This window comes from Sapajus apella, unplaced genomic scaffold (assembly GCF_009761245.1).
Source record: "Sapajus apella isolate SASKATOON/1434 unplaced genomic scaffold, GSC_monkey_1.0 scaffold51, whole genome shotgun sequence".
NCBI classification, from domain to species: Eukaryota; Metazoa; Chordata; class Mammalia; order Primates; family Cebidae; genus Sapajus; species Sapajus apella.
In genome coordinates, this window is record NW_022436991.1 from 9,865,222 (window position 1) to 9,886,072 (window position 20,851).

General features: G+C 49.6%; 2 protein-coding genes across 5 annotated transcripts in view; one reads left to right on the forward strand and one right to left on the reverse strand.

The window, feature by feature from the left end:
- The window catches only part of SCNN1B (sodium channel epithelial 1 subunit beta), a 76,100-nt gene extending 74,075 nt beyond the window's left edge, over positions 1–2,025 (forward strand). For both annotated transcript variants that reach the window (XM_032242944.1, XM_032242943.1), the window contains exons 12-13: positions 837–912; positions 1,163–2,025. In XM_032242944.1, the coding sequence (XP_032098835.1) occupies positions 837–912; positions 1,163–1,543 (457 nt within the window). In that variant the 3' untranslated portion in view covers positions 1,544–2,025. The remainder of the gene's footprint in view (positions 1–836; positions 913–1,162) is intronic.
- A 912-nt stretch (positions 2,026–2,937) lies between these two features.
- COG7 (component of oligomeric golgi complex 7) overlaps positions 2,938–20,851 on the reverse strand; it is a 77,018-nt gene continuing 59,104 nt past the window's right edge. For 2 of the 3 annotated variants that reach the window (XM_032242945.1, XM_032242947.1), the window contains exons 15-18: positions 18,861–18,975; positions 11,254–11,397; positions 9,345–9,445; positions 2,938–3,236 (exon numbers count right to left, since the gene is read on the reverse strand). In XM_032242945.1, coding sequence (XP_032098836.1) covers positions 3,042–3,236; positions 9,345–9,445; positions 11,254–11,397; positions 18,861–18,975 — 555 coding nt within the window. In that variant the 3' untranslated portion in view covers positions 2,938–3,041. Of the gene's footprint in view, positions 3,237–9,031; positions 9,446–11,253; positions 11,398–18,860; positions 18,976–20,851 lie in introns of those variants that run through there. The other variant, XM_032242946.1, reaches the window with a different exon arrangement.

Sequence of the window (20,851 nt, forward strand, 5' to 3'; positions counted from 1 at the left end):
TGGTTCAAGCTAGCATGAGTCTAGGGGGTGCAAATATATGCCAAAAGAGCTTAAGGAGAGGAGGGTCCATACAAGCCCCCTACTCTAGGAGTGCAGCAGGGAAGGAGCCTCAGTCTACCTCAGAGATAGGGGAGGTCTGAGTAGGGAGGTAGCTTTGAGTGAACTCTCCAAGGAGGAGTTAAGTGCTGTTCAAATAACAAGAGGCACCAATGTCCAGGCAGAAGGCAAAGCTTGAAAGCCTGGAGGCTCGAGACAGCACAGCCTTTCTGAGGCCCATCAGGTGGGAGGGGAATCCCACACAGCCACCCTTCTGTGTCCCAGGTGCAGTGAAGGCACTCAAGGCTCAGTGAAGAGCTCTGTGCAGAGTCACTCCGTATAGCCCGGGCCAGCCTGAGGGTACAAATCCGGGATTCCAGAGCAGATCTTTGTGCTCTCAGGCCAGAGTGTCCTGTAGGGAACTGTCAGCAAGTGGTGGGGAAAGGGGGCCATAGAAGGGCGCTGGGCAGAGATGCTCAGAGGGGCTGGGAAGGACTGCACTTTCATTCAGTTCTTGTTTGGACGTCACCACTCATGGACGTCATGCAGGCATGACAGAAGCTCAGGACAGAGGAGGGCTGGGGCGGCGCCTTGGCTGCCTTCCTTGTATGTGATTGCATGTGTGCATGTATGCATGTGTGCATGTATGCATGTGTGCATGGGTGTGTGGCTGCATGTGTCTGCATACATGCAGGTGTGTGTTTACGTGCATGTGTCTGTGTGCACGTGTGCGTATGTGTGTGTGTGTCTGTCTGGAAGTGGGATATCTTAGGCCTGACCCTTCTTGCTGCCTCATGCAGGAAGGGAATTGTCAAGCTCAACATCTACTTCCAAGAATTTAACTATCGCACCATTGAAGAATCAGCAGCCAATAACGTGAGTGTGGGAGGCTCCTGATACCCCAGCCCTGCCCTGTCCCATCCCTGCACCCTGAGGGTAGGGGAAGGGTTCTGAGCCCTATGGAGGGATTAGGAACATCCCTAAAGCAGTCCTGGATGATTCCCCTGGACTGAGAGGGCCATCCCCTTCTGTTCCCATCCAAGAACCACCTCCCAGGAACTTGTGAGCCGGGGCTACAGGCAAGAATGTATGGCCTGAGCCCACCCCAGCTCCCCATTCCCCACAGATCGTCTGGCTGCTCTCGAATCTGGGCGGCCAGTTTGGCTTCTGGATGGGGGGCTCTGTGCTGTGCCTCATCGAGTTTGGGGAGATCATCATCGACTTTGTGTGGATTACCATCATCAAGCTGGTGGCCTTGGCCAAGAGCCTACGGCAGCGGCGAGCCCAAGCCAACTACTCCGGCCCACCGCCCACCGTGGCCGAGCTGGTGGGGGCCCACACCAACTTCAGTTTCCAGCCTGACATGGCGCCCCACAGCCCCAACACTGGGCCCTACCCCAATGAGCAGGCTCTGCCCATTCCGGGCACCCCGCCCCCCAACTACGACTCCCTGCGTCTGCAGCCACTGGATGTCATCGAGTCCGAAAGTGATGGCGATGCCATCTAACCCTGCCCCTGCCTACCCCGGTGGCTTGAACTCACTGAGCAGCCAAGACTGTTGCCCGAGGCCTCATTGGATGGTGCTCTCTCCAAAGGGTCAAGAAGGTAGCTGTCCAAGCCAGAGCCTGTGTCCTTCAACAGAGAGGCCTCTTCCTGGCCAAGGGCTCCATAGGGTCATGGTGCTGGTAGACGATGCAGGAACTAATTGTGTCTTCACGTGGTTCCTGCCCTCATCCCTGACTATCCTGATCCTGGCGGGGGTCTGGAGAACCCCTGGAACACCCTCTCCTGATGGCAGACAACTTCCTTCCCAGTGCCAGTCTCTGACCTCCCCAGAGAGGAACAGGCAGGTGGCCATGTGGTCTTCACCTTCCTGGCCTCGGCTGGCCCCTGGGACAGGGGTGGTGGAGGGATGGAAGGGCATCAGGTGCGGGGCCCTGCCAGGTGACACTTGATTTACTCTAGGAAATAAAAGTAGAAAATACTGAGGTGCAGCTGTGTTCTTTGTTTGACTGGGGAGCTGGGGTGTCCTGATGGTGGAAGGACATTCACGCTGGCTTGAGAGAGACCCAAACTGGTTTAAGGGAAAGGGTCTCAAGCCCCTCCTTCTGCTGTCAGCTCCCAGGCCGATGCTCATTGGTCCCTGCCTGGGTCATGTGCCCATCTCTGACCTCCTCAGTGTGGCCGGCTAGATAGGCTGCTCTGATTGGTCACAACTGAACTCATCTGCTCAGACCGGAAGCCAGTTTGGCCCCCAGGAGAATCATATAGTCCAAGGGCGGTGGGGGCATGGCTCCAGGGTTGCCAGATAACAATCAAGCTACTTGGCTGAATTTGAATTTCAGATAGACAAACTGATTTTCTTTTTTTGAGATGGAGTCTTGCTCTTGTCACCCACGCTGGAGTGCAGTGGTGCAATCTTGGCTCACTATAACCTCTCCCTCCTGAGCTCAAGTGATTCACCTGCCTCAGCCTCCCGAGTAGCTGGAATTATAGGCGCAGGCCACCATGCCCAGCTAATTTTTATATTTTTAGTAGAGACAGGGTTTCGCCATGCTGGCCAGGCTGGTCTCAAACTCCTGGCCTCAGGTGATCCACCTGCTTTGGCCTCTCATAGTGCTGGGAATACAGGCGTGAGCCGCCGACCTAGGACAACAAACTGATTTTTCAGTATAAGTATATCCATGCAATACTGGAGACACACAGTAATAAATCCTTTGTTGTTTTTCTTGAGCATTTTCTACATTTTTTTATAGAGATGGGGTGTCGCCGTGTTGCCCAGGTGGGAGTGCAATGGCATGCTCATGGCTCACTGTAGCCTCAAACCCCTGAGCTCAGGCTATCCTCCCACTTCAGCCTCCCAAGTAGCTGGAATTACAGGTATGCATGATCATGCCTGGCTAATATTTTAATTAAAATTTAATTTTAATTGTTTTCATTTTTTAATTTTTAATTACTACAGTCCCCCAAAATCTTAAGGCTCCCAAAGAGAGATCAGGGAGCTGTCACCAGAGAAGAGTACATTCTGGCAGGTGCACACACAGATGGCCCTGCTGTCGCCTACCAGGCCCCTGGTGATGAGGGAATGCTGGCTGCAGCGCCTGCGCCTCCGAGGGCCCAGCCTTCCTGGCCAAGATCACCTGCGTCCCTTGGTCTGGAAGGTAAACAAGCTGGCCTCCCATCAAGTGCTCAGGTGGCACCTGTGGAATATGGAGGTGCCACAGCGTTGGTGCCACTTCAAGTCAAAGGCAACGTTGCTAGGGGCTGAGTAGGGAGAGCTGGAGGAAGCCGGGTTTCCCAGCGTGGGGCCTAGCTAGTTCACAGGCTGGGCCCATGACTGTCCGTGGCTATCACCCTTACTACTATGATTACCGCTTTTATTACTAGCAGTAGTCGTTGTGGCCACACTCACTGTTACCATTTGTTGTCATTAAACAAGGACTGCATTGGATCAAGTACTTATCACATGCCAGGCACCACGCCAAATACTTTTAAAATCTTATTTCATTCTCATAACCACTGAGAAATCGTATAATAGCATCCCATTGCACAGGTTAATACATTGAGGCTTAAGAGGCGAAGTAAGGTACTCAAGGTTTGTAAGTGACAAAGCTGAGACCCCGGCCTCACCCTTTGAGCGTCAATGGCCATAACAATACCAGTCCCTTACAGGAGCCCAGAGCTTTTGTATTTATTATCTCATTTGAAGCTATGGGGCATTATTATCTAGCCCCTGTGACAGCTCTTCAGTCACATGTCAGTTTGAACAGGCTTAAGCTACAAAGGAAATTCATTGGCTCTTGTAGTAAAAGAATTTCAGGCATGGCTGGATGCAGGGGCTCGCTTAGATCTAGGATTTCTTTTTTCTTTTCTTTCCTTTTTTTTTTTTTTCTTTTTGAGATGGAGTTTCACCCTTGTCCAGGCTGGAGTGTAACGGTGCAATCTCAGCTCACTGCAATCTCCGCCTCCCATGATCAAGCGATTCTCCTGCCTCAGCCTCCTGAGTAGCTGAGATTACAGCCATCCACCACCATGCCAGGCTAATTTTTGTATTTTAGTAAAGACAGGGTTTCACCATGTTGGCCAGGCTGGTCTCGAACTCCTGACCTCAGGTGACCCACCTGCCTCAGCCTCCCAAAGTGCTGGGATTACAGGCATGAGCCACTGTGCCAGGCCTAAGGTTTATTTCTCCCTTTTTTTTTTTTTTGAGATGGGGTCTCACTCTGTTGCCCAGGCTGGGGTGCAATGGCACAATCACAGCTCACTGCAGCCTGGACCTCCTAGGTTCAAGTGATCCTCCCACCTCTGCCTTCCCAAGTAGCTTGGAGTACAGGCATGTACCACAATGCCCGGCTAATTTTTATATTTTTTTAGAGAGACAAGGTCTTGCCATGTAGCCCAGGCTGGTTTTGAACTCATGGCTCAAGCAATCCACCAGCCTCAGCCTCCCAAAGTGCTGGGATTACAGGTGTGAGCCACCACACGTGGCCCTATCTGGTGATTCTGTGTTGCTGTCCTTAGAAAGATTTCCCCCACGTGCTGTTCTTTCTGAAAATCTCTTTACACCTGCAATGGTAGCCTGTGCCCTCAGCACAGCAGCCCCAGGGAGAAGAAAGCTCTTCTCGCACGTTGTCCCAGCAATAGCCCCAGGAATGAGGCTCATTTGGACCAGCCCAGGGCCATGCTTATCGTGAATGGGTCATCACAACAGGGAATGGATGGAAATGCTGCCTGGCCAGCCCTGAGTGAATCTATGGAGGGTGGCCCTTTACAAACACCTCTGAGAGGTTCTGTTCAGAGACATTTTAGAGTGCCTGTAGATGTGTGAGGCCCGGACCAGGCTGAGGGTGGGCAACAGTTTGCCATCCCTGCTCTCACGGGGCCGTGAGGGCCAGGCTGTGGTGTAATGGCCTCATCACTAAAAGCAGGCTCCAAGTCATCCCTCCACCCTCTGGATTCAGCGGAGAGAAACGCTGTCCTGTTCCTATTCTGAGATCCCTTTTTTAGGGCTAGAAACTTAGGCTGGCAGAACCCAAACTGCCCAGAAAACAGCATTCTATAATTCCCAACTCTACCCCAAAAGGGAAGGTGGGTTACAGATGTAGAGAGCTATGAAATTAACATTGTGGGCCAGGTGAAGTGGCTTATGCCTGTAATCCCAGCACTCTGAGAGGCCACAGTGGGCGAATCACTTGAGGTCAGGAGTTCAAAACCAGCCTGGCCAACCTGGTGAAACCTCTTCTCTACTACAATACAAAAATCAGCCAGACATGGTGGCGCACGCCTGTAATCCCAGCTCCTGGGGAGACTAAGGCAGGAGAATCGCTTGAACCTAAGCGGCGGAGGTTGCAGCGAGCCGAAATCGAGTCACTATACTCCAACCTGAGCAACAGAGCGAGACTGTCTCAAAAAAAAGAAATTAACATTGTGTACATGTGGCCACTGTCGCTGTATTCCAGTGGCTCTTCAAATAACCCTATCATCAGTTAGGTACCATCATGACACCCAGTTTTCAGATTAGGAAATGAGGCTTGAAGAGGTGAGGTGACTTTTCCAAGGTCACACAGCAGCTGGGAGGTGGCGAAGCTTTGAATCAAGTGCAAGCCTGTCCCACTCCACAGCCTAGTAGCTCTCATGAGCCCAGCACAAAGCTACCATAAAGCTTCCACTTTCAAGCAGCACGTGTCACCTTCTAGGTTTCCAGCTCTCACTTCTTAGAGGCAATAGCCAGGCTCAAACCCTGCCAGGAACAGCCTGTGATCCAACACATGAGAAACCAAAATATTTTTCTTCATGTGGGTTTGAAGCCGATGCTGTTGGGGTGTTCCTACACATGCCATCCTCCCGTCCTCAGAACCAGTTTGGCTGAGGACAAACTGGTTCTGAGGATGAGCGGATGGCATGTGTAGGAAGCCCTGTGAGGACAGAGCCAGTGGGACACTGACCCTGGCAGCCCAGTGGGGCTGGTTCAAGAGTGGCCTTGGAGTCTGGACGCCGTGGCTCGTGCCTGCAATCCCAGCACTTTGGGAGACCAGGGCAGGCAGATAACCTGAGGTCAGGAGTTCAAGACCAGCCTGGACAACATGATGAAACCCCATCTCTACTAAAAATACCAAAATTAGCCAGGTGAGGTGGCACATGTCTGTAATCCCAGCTACTTGGGAGGCTGAGGCAGAAGAACTGCTTGAACCCGGGAGCTGTAGTAAGCCAGGACTGCACCAGCTACTCAGGAGGCTAAAGGACGAGAATAATTTAAACCTAGGAGGTGGAGGTTGCAGTGAGTTGAGATTGCCCATTGCACTCAGCCTGGGCGATAGAGCAAGACTCCATATCGAAAAATTTAAAAAATGGCCTTGGGCATGGCAGGGCCACTCCAGAGGGCTGGCCTGGGTGACCTGCCTGCCCACTGGGATGCGATGTCCCGCCATGTGCCCCCCGTGTCCCACATGAGGAAGGCTGCCTGGCAGCTGGACAGGAGTAAGGGCGCCACAGTCATCAGGCTCATTCTGAACTCCGGCCCTGCCACACAGTAGTTGACTGGCCCTCCTAGGAAAGTCCTTAAACCTCTCCATACTGTGGATAGGACCCCTGCCTCCCAAGGCTAGAGTGACATCTGTTTATTTATTTATATATTGATTGACACAGGGTGTCACTGTCGCCCAGGCTGAAGCGCAGTGTTGAGATCATAGCTCACTGCAACCTCCAATTCCTGGCCTCCAGTGAGCCTCCTCCAGTGTCACACCCTCTTGAGTAGGTGGAACTACAGGCACCCACCACCAAGCCTGCTAATTTTTAAAACATTTTTGTAGAGATGAGTCTTGCTTTATCACACAGGCTGGAGTATGGTGGTACAATCTTGACTCACTACAGCCTCAAACTCCCAAGCACAAGTGATCCTCCCACCTCAGCCTCCCAAGTAGCTGAAACCACAGGTGCGCACCACCACAGGCTAATTTTTGTATTTTTTGGTAGAGATAAGGGCTCACTATGTTGCCCAGGCTGGTCTCAAACTCTTGGCCTCAAGTGATCCTCCCAAAGCCCTAGGATTACAGGTGTGAGCCACCATGCCTGGTCTGTGGCGAGGTTTAAGTGAGATACCCCAGAGAGAAGCAGAGCTCAGCCCAGCCCTTGAGACCCAGGCCGAACTCAATTCCAACAACAGCCCCTGTGACAGACACTACTGCCATCCCCTTTCGTGCTAACAGAAACCCAATCAAGGCAGCCAATAAGCCCAGCTCAGGCTTTAAGTCCTGATTGTTCTGAGCTAGTGTTTCTCAACTGGAATAAGTTTCTGGAGACATTTTTGGTTTCACAACTAGGAAAATACTACCAGCATCTAGGAGGTCAGGGTCAGGAATGTTAAACAGCTTGCAATGCACAGGACAGCGTCAAACACGGAGCTGTCCAGCCCAAAACGTCAATAGCCAAGGCTGAGAAACGCTGGTTGAATCCAGTCCCGTTCCCAGGCTTTCCCGCCTCCCTTGTAGCGGGTACACCTCAGGACTGAGAAACGGACAGTAAGGGCTAGAAGAAGGTTAGCCAGCGCTTCCAGGGCAGCCTCCGCTTGCATGATCGAAGGGACAGAATTGCTGATCTACTTCCCTGCTCTCTTCTTCCCTAAATGCAGATGCGGCACCTGCAGTTGCAAAAGTCACCTGCCATGATGAGGTGTCCAGCACGTGGGGAAAATGTCAGGATCACAGAAGGGCTGGCCCTGGGCCTGATTCCAACCAGCCACTAAATCAGTGCCTGTAGTCACCACCCTTTTACTTTTTTTTTGAGATGGAATCTCCATTGCCCAGGCTGGACAGCAGTAGTGTCGGCTCACAGCAACCTCCGCCTCCCAGGTTCAAGCAATTCTCCTGCTTCAGTCTCCCGAGTAGCTGGATTATTGATGCTCACCACCATGCCCAGCTAATTTTTGTATTTTTAATAGAGATGGGGTTTCACCATGTTGACCAGGCTGGTCTTGAACTCCTGACCTCAGGTGATGCACCTGCCTCAGCCTCCCAAAGTGCTGGGATTACAGGCGTGAGCCACCGTGCCTGGCCACTTTTTACCTCTTGTTATTGAGAAAAAAATAATTTCTGTTTAAGTCACTCAAATTACATCATTCCATTACTTATAACTATTGACAAAAAACACTGACTTTCATATACTATATATATTAAAAAAGAAAAAAAGTAAGCCAGGCACAGTGGCTCATGCCTGTAATCCTAGCATTTTGGGAGGCCGAGGCAGGAGGATTTCTTGGGCCCAGGAGATCGAGGCCAGCCTGGGCAACAAAGCAAGATCCCATCTCTACAAATAAGTTTTTAAAAATTAGCCAGGTATGGTGGTGCCCGTCTGCAGTCCCAGCTACTTAAGGAGCTGAGGCAGGGGAATCACTTGAGCCCAAGAGTCTGAGGCTGCAGTGAGCTCTGATTGTGCCACCACACTCTAGCCACATGGCTCTCGCCCTGTAGGTCTCGGGGCTGCCATTTTATCCAGTGCCAGCTTCCACCCTGACACCCACTTTTCCACTAGCACTTACCTCTGAAATTATCCTTATTTACCTTCTTCTCCGTCCCTCCCTCCCTCCCTCTTCCACTGAGCATAAGCTACAGGCCCGTATCCCCAGACATCCCCAGAGCGCACAGCAGGGTAGGCACACGTGGAAAGCGCTCGAAAATGCACTGAAGAGGGAAGGGTCTGGGCACAGTGGCTTAACCCTGTAATACCAGCACTTTGGGAGGCCAAGGCAGGCAGATCACTTAAGGTCAGGAGTTCGAGACCAGCCTGGCCAACATAGTAAAACCTGTCTCTACTAACAATACAAAAATTAGCCAGGCACGGTGGCAGGCACCTGTAATCCCAGCTACTCGGAGGCTGAGGCGGGAGAATCACTTGAGCCCAGGAGGCGGAGGCTGCAGGGATTTAAGATCACACCACTATACTCCAGCCTTGGACGAAAGATCGAGAGAAAAAAAAAAAAGAAGGATGGAAGGAAACAGCCTTCTTGCATTTCACAGTAGTTATTTATTCCATTTTCAAGATCAGATCCTTTTAAAAAACTTATCTAAAAAGTCTTCTCTGATAAATAATACATCTTTAATTTACAACTCCTTTTTGATTATGCAAATGAGCCTAGTCTTTTTAAAGTAACTTCTGTCCAATCCTGGGCAGAGTTTCTGAGCAAATCTGTGCTGGCGAGTCATGGAACAGCAGTCTTGGCCCTCTTGGTGGTCAGGTGGGTGGTGGGGTCAGTAATTCACATTCCGCATGGTGGCCACGGTGGTGGCCAGGCGACGGGGCAGGCCTTTGCTGACCTGTCTATAGTCCTCGGGCCTAGCCTTCAGGAGCGTCACAATGTGCTGGAGGGTGCGGGATGGCTGCAGGCCCAGGGCATCCATCACGTTGATCAGATAGTCTGTGGGGCAGAGATGAGACAGACAGAGCTCCACAGACTCAGCGCCAAGCAGGACAGAGCCCCACAAGGCCTCCCCTGAATACGAAACAGAGAAGCTGCCCTGCCAAGTCCCTAGATGCAGGGCGCCCACCCTGCCCTCAGTAGGAGAACGCTTTTCTCCCGGGGTTCTTCCCACAGGGTCAGACCAGACTGTGAGCTTAGCTTGAGTCCAGGAACTCTAATAAGGAACTAACCAATATCACCCCCATCCCCACCAACACACACACACACACTGGCAGGTACCTACTCCTTTACAAGTTTATCTTTAAAACTGTGAGCTCCACTTGACTGCCGGCCAAGAGCTGCAAACAGCGGGCACAGAGTCTACCAGGACATTTTTGTTTGGCCAGCAGTGTTTTTTGTTCTGTTTGTGCTCATGCTTGATTTGAATGCCTTTCAGGTGTGCAAGCTTTGCCACAGCCCTCACTACTCTCTATCACCTTACACCCTGTCAGTTTTATATACTAGCCTTACCTTCCCTGCCCCTAACCTCACATCCTTACAGTGTAAGCTCAGTAAGCATGGGAGCTGCCTAAAGCTCTGTTGTCTCATTTTAGAACTACAACTGGCACACAGATGCTCCAGCAATGCTGAATGAGTGACGGAATGAATCTGCAGGGGGAGCTTAACAGGGAGGAATAACAAGGACAACTGAAACTGAGGCTAATCCCCAGATCTCACTCCATTCACTAGTTCCAGTTGATTCTCTTCCCCCTGATGCTGCCTGTACTAACAGGGAACACCACTGCTCACTTGAATTCTCTCATCTCTTTCTCGGAAGGGAAATAGCCAAAAGGCTGCCTATTCCTCTGGTAAGTGCTGAGAGCTGACTATGAAATGAGCAGGGGTCAGGAACTCAGGACAGCTGGACCCCAGGCCTGCTCCATCACTAGCAGCTCTGGGACACGGAAAAAAGCACCTTGCTTCTAGTTCTTCTGTAAAACAAGAGGTAGAAGCTGGCTGAGCCTGGCTCAGCCCTGTCGTGGTCACTGAAGACGAAGCTCTGGCTGAGTCCCCAGGGAGCTGATCTTTCAGGCTTCTACCACCCACTCTCCTGACCACCCCAAGAGCTGCATTAGGATAAAAAGCCAGCAAGGCAATGGAATAATATCAAGAGACTGGGGAGACGCCCTGCCACCTGCCAGCAGTAGCCCCACACTCAGAGCACACCTGGGTAGTGAGGCCCTCCAGGGATGAGGCCAGACAGGAGCAGAGGGGACACGCCCACTGATGTGGGAGGCAGGATGCTATCTGGATGGAGACCAAAGAGTGACCCTGGCCATGTGGGCTTGTTATGCAACTCCTTGGGCCTCCGTTTCCTTACCAGCATGATGGAGAAAAGAGCACCTACCTCTCAGGGGAGTTTGGGATTACATAAGACAATGGGTGTGAGTGCTTGGTCCAGCACCAGGCATGCCTAGTATGCAGTAAGAGCTCATTGAACACTGGTTGGCAATTATGGTACAAATGGAGCGGGCCAGGCAGGGCCAGGCCGCAGGACTTGCTGAAGCTTATCTCACTGAAGCTCCCTTCAATGGTTCTCAAATCCTCTTTCAAAACACAGATGTCTGAGCATCCACCCGGGCTTGCTAAGTCAGAATCTCTGGGGTGGGGCCTGGAGAACCTGAATTTTCAACCAGCTTCGGAACCAAATCCACAGCTGAAGCTAAGGGGAGATGTGGGATGAGATTCCTGGAGGGCAAAGGAGAAACTGACAGATGCAGGGGGCAAGAGCTGTCCCTCCCACCGCCTGTCCCGTGGGGACCCACCAATGTCGGTGGCCAGCTGCTTGGCAGAGTGCGGGCTCAGCTCGGGGATCTGGAGGATTGCATCACAGTAGGTCTGCATTGTGGCTCTGGCGATCGAGCCCAGCCAGTTGTCAGCCATGTTGTCCAGCTCAGGCAATTCATCCCCTGAAAAGGAAAGGAGGTCACCAAGGAAATGCAGAACCTGAGGGGTGATCTGGCCCACAGTAGCTGCTGAATGCACCAACACACCGGGAAGTTTCCATTCTTAACAGGAAACATAGGAAACTGAGAACAGTTACATCTTAGGGCCGGGTGCAGTGGTTCACGCCAATAATCCCAACACTTTGGAAGGCTGAGGCGGGCAGATCATTTGAGGTCAGAAGTTCAAGACCAGCCTGGCCAATGTGGTGAAACCCCATCTCTGTAAAAAATACAAAAATTAGCCAGGCATGGTGGCAGGCACCTGTAGTTCCAGCTACTCAGGAGGCTAAGGCAGAGGAATTGCTTGAACCTAGGAGGCGGAGGTTGTAGTGAGCCGAGATGGTGCCACTGTACTCCAGCCTGAGTGATGGAGTGAGGCCCTATCTCAAAAAAAATTAAATTAAAAAATTTTTAAAAATACATCTTAGGTCAACCAGTATTGACTAAGTACAATGAGGATTCAGAAGAGGAAGCAATCGGGTTAATAACATAAGCATCCCCAAAGGCCTGGGGACTAAGCCCAGCCATGCAGGCCAGGAGGATTTCTGCAGACTGGAGGGAGGCCCAATGAGGGGAGCCCAAAACCAGAGTGTAGATGAGTAGACACAGGTGGGTAGACAGATGGGAACAGGGGGACACCAGCCCACCACCAGAAGGCAGAGCACCACAGTCAAGTCAGAGGTCACATCAGAATTGAGACTCCCTGCTAAGAAGCTGAGTGCTACCTCACCTCTCAGATGTGACTTTCACCTGTAAAGCGTGTGACAGGGGCGGTGTGGGGATGGGGGCGGTAACACGCCAGGCTTTACTGAGCTGCTGTGGGAATTAAGTTAGAGAATGCACACAAGGCCCTTGGCAGGGGCTGGCACACAATGAGTGTGCTGTGGTTAGTGCTAGAATGATTACAGGGAGGGGGAGACGGGCTGGGCCATGGACAGTACCCGAGAATCACGTGGATCCCATGTCGTGGGAGACAGGGAACAACTGTAGGATCCCAGTGAGGTAGATGGCAGGACTCAACTCCAGAGGCAGGGCTGGGACACCAGACCACATTGAGGACTTGCTCACACAGGGACAGGGTGAAGGCAGCTTTCCATAAATACGCCCACCAGGGCCATCTCAGTTTACCACTGCCATGGCAACACCTGGAAGCTACCACCCCTTTCCACGGCAACAACCTGACAACACAGAGTTACCACCCTTTTGCTAAAATTTTCTGCATAATCCTCCCCTTTAATTTGCAGTGTAATCAAAAGTGGGGATCATCATGACTCCGGACTGTCCTGAGCCGCTGTTCTCAGCAGGCAGCCTACGGGGCAGCCCCGCTCCACAGGAACAGTCACAGAGCCATAACACTGCCATCTCAATAAAGTTGCTTTCTTCTACCACAGTTCACTCTTGAATTCTTTCCTGAGTGAAGCCAAGGACCCTCTGGGGCTAAGCCACAACGTGGGGCTCACCTGCCCTGCATCATGACTAAGGCTTCAACACGACAAGCCCATGCAGGCAAGCTGGTCAGGCTGTGGCGAGGTGAGGCAGGAAGATGGGGAGGCTGTCCAGACAAGACAGGCGGGCCTGGCCTCCTAGGGAGAAGAGGCCACTTGATGCCAGAATGGAAAGAAGGGGGAAATGAGAGCAACATTTTAAAAAAAGTATGAGGCCAAGTGGTGAAATAAGATACTTTTTGAAGACAAGGACACTACTATGAGTGCTAAAAATAATAATACAGAATAAAGACTGGGCGCAGTGGCTCACATCTATAATCCCAGCACTTTGGGAGTCCACGGTGGGCAGATCACTTGAGGTCAGGAGTTCGAGACCAGCCTGGCCAAGTTGGTGAAACCCCATCTCTACTAAAATACAAAAATTAGCCAGGCATGGTGGCAGGTGCCTGTAATCCCAGCTACTTTGGAGGCTGAGGCAGGAGAATCACTTGAACCCGGGAAGCAGAAATTGCAGTGAGCCAAGATTGTGACACTGTACTTCAGCCTGGGTGATACAGCAAGACTCTGTCTCAATAATAATAATAATAATAATAATAATAGAGAATATAAATTTACACAGAAAATACCATCTGCTTACAAAGCAGAGCCAGGGGGCACAAGGGAAAATAGAAATACCAGTATGTTCCACAGTGGGATATTGCCATAGATTTTTTCTTTTTAAGTTGTGATACTGTTTTAGACACAGCATCTGTACAAAAAGAACAAGTTAGAAGGCTAAAACAAAACAAAACAAAACAAGAAACAGGGGTTGGTGACAAATGAGCCCAAAGGTAAGATGTAATCTGGGGTTTCTACCATGGAAACTGACAACTAGACTTGTAACATGGCCAGAAACGCAGCTCTGGCAGTGAAGCTGCTTTGGGAGAGAAACCTCCTTCCTGCTGAATTTGACTAGATAGTAGAATACCCAGAAAAGGCCGAACATAACCAGAGACCACATACCTAGGCTTGAGAGTTACTGGACAGAGATGAAAACTGAATAAAAGGAGAAGTGAAAATGAGGCAGAGCCCTCGGCTAAAGCCTCAGGGTACACTCCGAGTCGACAGGGAAGAGGGGCCATGCTGGACACAGCGGGTGAGGGGCAGTCATTTGCTCACTGCACAAACCCTGATTTACCAATGGCCTGCTGGGTGCAGAGCTGCTCTGGGTACTGGTGCTGGATGACCCTGCATTTACTGTACTCTCTGGCCATGGGAGAAAGAAGGCGTTCATCACGTACAGTGTAGCTGGTATTACAATGAAGGTGCATTCAAAGATTAACAGGGGCACGGAATTAGGAGCAAATACCTTCACTTCAGGCTGCCGAGGAAGAGTAGAAACAAATGGGCTGTTTGCCAAACACACATGGGGAAAACCATTCCGAGCATGGGGCAAAAAAAATTGTTTTTAAACGGTGTCCATGAGGCCAAGCATGGTGGCTCACGTCTGTAATCCCAGCACTTCGGGAGGCCAAAGCGGGCGATCACTTGAGGTCAGGAGTGTGAGAACGGCCTGGGCAACATGCAAATCCCTGTCTCTACTAAAAATACAAAACATTAGCCAGGCGTGGTGGCGTGCACCTATAGTCCCAGCTACTCAGGAGGCTAAGGCAGGAGAATCACTTGAGTCTGGGGGCAGAGGTTGCAGTGAGCCAAGATCACACCACTGCACGCCAGCCTGGACAACAGAGCAAGACTCTGTCTCAAAAAAAGTGTCCATGATAACAAAGCACATGCAACATGATCCTAATTATGAAAAAGTGTGTGTGTGTGGTAGATCTGCAAAGAAAGATGTATGGGACAACAGTCCCTAAAATGTTAACAGCGATTCTCAGAGTGTTTTTTTTTTTTTTTGGAGACAGAGTCTCATTCCATTTTCCTGCCTTAGCCTCCCAAGTAGGTGGGATTACAGGCGCCCACCACCACATCTGGCTAATTTTTTTATTTTTAGTAGAGACAAGGTTTTGCCATATTGGCCAGGCTGGTCTCTAACTCCTGACCTCAGGTGACCCACCCACCTCAGCCTCCCAAAGTGGTGGGATTACGGGCGTGAGCCACTGCACCCGGCCTCAGAGTGATAGATTTTAAATCAGAGAAAAAGAGAAGCTATTTTTTTTTTTTATAGAGACGGGGTTTCACCATCTTGACCTGGCTGGTCTCAAACTCCTGACCTCATGATCCACCTGTCTCGGCCTCCCAAAGTGCTGGGATTACAGGCGTGAGCCACCACGCCTGGCAAGAGAAGCTATTTTAAAATTAAGAGGGCAGGCGTGGTGGCTCACGCCTTTAATCCCAGCACTCTGGGAGACCAAGGTGAGAGGAATGCTTGAGCCCAAGAGTTTCAGATCGGCCTGGGCAACACAGTGAGAACCCATCTCTACAAAAACTAAAAAATTAGCCAGACATAGTGGGACACACCTGTAGTCCCAGGAAGGCTGGGGAGGCTGAGGTGGGAGGATTGCTTGAGCCCAGGAGTTTGAGGCTATTGTGAGCTACGATGGCACGACTGCATTCCAGCCTGGGTGGCAAAGTGAGATCCTATCTCTAAAATAATAATAATATTAAGAAAAAGTCCTGAGTGGCAGAAATATGAGTGTGAGCAGTTGAGAGAGAGAGGTGGAAGGAAGGGCAGATGAGGCTGCCAGCACTTCCTGGACCAGGTAGGAGTTTAGATTTTATCCTATAGCTTTGAGTGGGGGCATCAGAGGTTTTTATGCCAACAGGGAACAATTAGTCAAAAGGCAAGGACAAGTACTAACACATGGAAGCAAAAGGCAGCACTCAGGAGAGAAAGGAAATCTCAGGAAGGAAGGTGTTCAAGGCCAGGCAGATGAAATGCTTCTGCATTTGATTTGGGGAACAGCCTTGGAACACTGCAACCTCTGTCTTCTGGGTTCAAGCAATTCTCCTGCCTCAGCCTCCCAAGTAGCTGGGATTAAAGGCGCCTGCCACCACGCCTGGCTAATTTTTGTATTTTTAGTAGAGACGGGGTTTCACCATGTTGGCCAGGCTGGTTTCGAACTCCTGACCTTAAGGGATTGCCCACCTTGGCCTCCCAAGGTGCTGGGATTACAGGCATGAGCCACCGCACTGGCCCCAAGACTTAGAAAGGTTCTGCTTATCACATCTCTTAGAAAAAAGCCATTTACCTAAGCAAAAAAGTTCCTACTGGCTGTTTGCCCTTGATTCTTAAAATCTGCCATGCTAAAATGCTAGAAATCACCAGATTAGAGATGGATGTTCACTGTATAATTGTAATTTTTTCTCTGTTTGAAATTTTTCACAATGTTGAGAGAGGTAAAGAAAAAAATACGCCGGGCGCGGTGGCTCAAGCCTGTAATCCCAGCACTTTGGGAGGCCGAGGCGGGTGGATCACGAGGTCAAGAGATCGAGACCATCCTGGTCAACATGGTGAAACCCCGTCTCTACTAAAAATACAAAAAAAAAATTAGCTGGGCATGGTGGCGCGTGCCTGTAGTCCCAGCTGCTCAGGAGGCTGAGGCAGGAGAATTGCCTGAACCCAGGAGGCGGAGGTTGCGGTGAGCCGAGATCGTGCCATTGCACTCCAGCCTGGGTAACAAGAGCGAAACTCCGTCTCAAAAAAAAAAAAAAAAAAAAAAAAGAAAAGAAAAAAATACCCAGATTGGCTTCTTTCAACCATTGTTAAAATTTTACTTTATGGTTGGGTGGGGATTTTTACTATCTTAATAATGCCCAACCCAGTCTTTCACAAATAGAAAGCAATTAATAAACACTTGTTAAGTGAATGAGTAAACTAATGAGTTGAATGAATAAATGAACAAAACAATTACATGTTCACTACATCTCTATGTGTTTTGGAAGACATTATATTCTTCCCAATGTGCTGTAACAGACAGTATACCCAGCACCGCAGTTTTCTTGCCAAAAAATGTGAAGCTGCACTGAGCCCTTCCTTATCAATAGAGATACATAATGAAATATTTATGAGTGAAATCCTAAGGTACTTGGGATTTGACTTAAATACTCTAGCAAAGGCCAGACATGGTGGCTCATGTCTGTACTCCCAGCACTTTGGGAGGCCAAGGCAGGTGGATCACTTGAGCTCAGTAGTTCAAGACCAGCCTGGGCAACATGGTGAAATCCTGTCTCTACGAAAAATAAAAAATTAGCCGGGCATGGTGGCGTGTGCCTGTGGTTCCAGCTACTTGGGAGGCTGAGGTGGGAAGACCACTGAAGCCTGCGAAGTTGAGGCTGCAGTGAGCCCTGCTTGCACCACTGTATTCCAGCCTGGGCAACAGAGCAAAACTCCATCTCAAAAAAATAAATAAAAATAAGAAAAATAACGTCCTATTTCTTGTGGCAAACTGTGTGGATGCTGATCCCTTGTACCAGAAGGGAACAGTTACTGCACAGGGGGAGTGCTAAGTGGCTCACATGGGGAGGTGGGCATGGGACAGGTGGGCAGGGGAGAAGATTCGAGGAAATACAGAGTCCCCTCCCAGGTAGAGAGGACCTGAGGGTGGCTGTTTCTCCAAGGGCAACACTTCCCTCTGGGGCCCAGTCTGGTCCTGGACTTGCTGGGGAAGACCTTTGAGTCCACTCGCAATAAGGGAGCGTCCCCACGCAGTTCCCAAAATGGAACAACCTGGCTTCTTCCTCTTCAGGCTGGGATCCCCTCAGCCTCCCCATTCCTCCTACCTCTCGGGTCCTCCCCCATGCTTGGCCCCCAGCTGCCTCCTTGTTCTGTGCTTTCCTCGTGTTCCTCACCTCCACACTCATCATCTTGCGCTCTGTGCCCGGACTGGTCATTTCTCCTGTCCCCGTCCTCCTGCCTCTGACCCCCATTCACCCTCCATCTGACCCTTGTCCTCCCATTCAACCTTTCTCCTGCACCACCCCCCACCCACAAACTCCCTCTCTCAGTCCCAAACTAGTTCAGAGAGCCCTGACAACAGCCCCCAGACAGCAGCGCAAGCTCCATATCTGGGCATGGCCGACCAGTGTGGGCTCTGCGGCCCTTGGAAGGCAGGGACGTAGCTGGCACAGCCAGGACAGCTCAGAGCAGCACCCCTGCATGGCCCATTTACTCTTTTTTTTTAAATTAGAGTTTATCTAATAATCAGGCAGTTATCTTGTTTTCTTTCTATTTGCGTTTACATAAGATGTGGTTTTATAGCCCTTGATTTTTAACTTTTTTTTTTTTCTTCTGAGACAGAGTTTCACTCTTGTTGCCCAGGCTGGAGTGCAATGGCACAATCTTGGCTCACTGCAACCTCTACCTCCAGGGTTCAAGTGATTCTCGTGCCTCAGCCTCCCAAGTAGCTGGGATTACAGGCATTTGCCACAACGTCCAGCTAATTTTTGTATTTTTAGTAGAGAAAGGGTTTCACCATGTTGGCCAGGCTGGTCTTGAACTCCTGACCTCGTGACCCACCCACCTCAGCCTTCCAAAGTGCTGGGATTACAGGTGTGAGCCACCGCACTCAGCCTTTAATCTTTCTTCTTAAGAAATTTTTATTTATTTATTTATTTATGAGACAGAGTCTCACTCTATCATCCAGGCCAAAGAGCAGTGGCAACGCCATAGCTCTCTGCAACCACAAACTTCTGAGTTCAACTGATCCTCGTGCCTCAGCCTCACAAGTAGCTAGAACTAGAGGCAGGCAGCACCACACCTGGCTAATTTTTTAACTTTTTTGTAGAGAAGAGGTCTCACTATGTTGCCCAGGCTGGTCTCAAACACCTGGGCTCAAGCGATCCTCCTGCCTCCATCTCCCAAAGTGTTAGGATTACAGGCATGAGCCACCGCACCCAGCCCACCTATGTTATATATTGACAATTATTTCCAGAGGAGTTTGCAGAGCTGTGTGTATGGAGAGGTGAAAGTGCTAGGAACAAGCGTCCAGGCCAGGCATAAGCATCATCTAAATCCCATCAAGTCCACCCACGGTCCCCACTCACCCTGCTCAGGAGGAAATGGCAGCTTTCCGGCGTGCAATGCCAGCTCTAAGGCAGAGTCTTCCTGAGTCACAAATGGCTCAAGATTCAGGGGGAGGGACATGATGTACTGCCCGATCTGAAACAAAAGAAAGCCCTGTTAGCCTGACATTGACACATACAGGTTATTAGTTTATGGGTACATTTGTGTGAAAGCAAATGGCAGAGCTAGACCTGGGGTGATCCCAAGTCTGATCTTTCCAGTATGTGGCAATGTTTGCTATGGCACTACCCTAAAAAAGAATCCTTGGTAGCTTGCAGGTAGATTATAGATTCATCCTTCTCATAATGGCCCCAATATTTTTGGAATGCATTCAACACAATCTCTATCTCAAATGAAGTAATGGATATCAAAACGCTTTGTAAAATTTGAAGCACTGTGTAAATATAAGTATTATTACTGTTCATAGGTGAAAGACCAATAAGATGCTAGTGTGAGAAAGTGTGGGGCCAAGCAAGAATTCAAATCCTGTCTTCTGAGGCCAAGCGCAGTGGCTCGTGCCTGTAATCTCAGCACCTTGGGAGGCCGAGGTGGGTGGATCACCTGAGGTCAGGAGTTTGAGACCAGCCTGGCCAACATGGTGAAGCCCTGTCCTACTAATAGTACAAAAATTAGCCAGGTGTGGTGGTGGGTGCCTGTAATCCCAGCTACTCAGGAATCTCAGGCAGGAGAATTGCTTGAACTTAGGAGGTGGAGGTTGCTGTGAGCCAAGACCATGCCATTGTACTCCAGCCTGGGTGACAGAGTAAGACTCTGTCTCAAAAAAAAAAAAAAAAAAAAAAAAAATCCTGTCTTCTGGATTTGGATTTGATTCTCTCCCTCCTAGATAATATAAACAGAAGAAGAAAGGAATTCTGTCTGGAAAAAAAGCCATTTATAATTATAAATTAATTTGGAGAGAAAACTATATTGTTTTCATAATACAAACTCTTAAAACTAAAGATAGACAAAACCCTAGCTGGTGGGGAATTGCAAAAGGTCATTTGCAATTGTCCTAAAAGACATTTGGGACAAGCTCACAATTAGCCCAGTCTTTGTCATGTGTTTGTCAGATATCCATGTGATATCATGAGTGTATTTTAGACCACTATTTCCGATTTCTATTATAATTCATTGTTCTGTGCTTTAAGGTAAGTATATGTTTTGTTTCTAAATAAAGGGGTTGACTTTTCAGGTTTCAAAAAGATAATATATATTTATAAAAGGTCTTGGAGCTTGTTGCTGCTTTTTTTTTTTTTTTTTTTCTTTCCTGCTACATATTCATTCCATGACATTGATGTCACTGATAATTCTGTAAGCTCAAAGTCAGGGGACTATCGAAGCAAGGTTTTCTCAATCTGGCCTCACGCATGTCTACATAACAGCAGGCTCCTTTCAGGGTGTGGTGTCCAGAAGTTAACAGAGACTCGAAAATTTACCCAGCCCAGAGAACTACAGGATGGTCATATCCTTGCTTCCAAACATTCAAATGGTTTGGCTGTGTAAGTGTAAACATCCATCCAATAGTTCACTATGTTTAAACAAATAAAATACAATTATTAGTTTTGTGTCCATCCCCCTTTTTTTTTGAGATGGAGTTTTGCTCTTGTCGCCCAGGCCGGAGCGCAATGGCATAATCTTGGCTCACTGCAACCTCCACCTCCTGGGTCCAAGCCATTCTCCTGCCTCAGCCTCCAGAGTAGCTGGGACTACAGGCATGCACCACCATGCCTGGCTAATTTTTTTTTTTGTATTTTTAGTAGAGACAGGGTTTCACCATGTTGGCCAGGCTGATCTTGAACTCCTGACCTCAGGTGATCCACCCGCCTTGGCCTCCCAAAGTGCTGGGATTATAGGCGTAGGCCACTGCACACGGCCTGGTGTCCCTTTATAAGAGGTACATAGACAGTAAAATAAATCAGCATTTTTTTCTTTCATGTACTTAGTATAATCTTTCACCCAAAGTAGGCAAGTG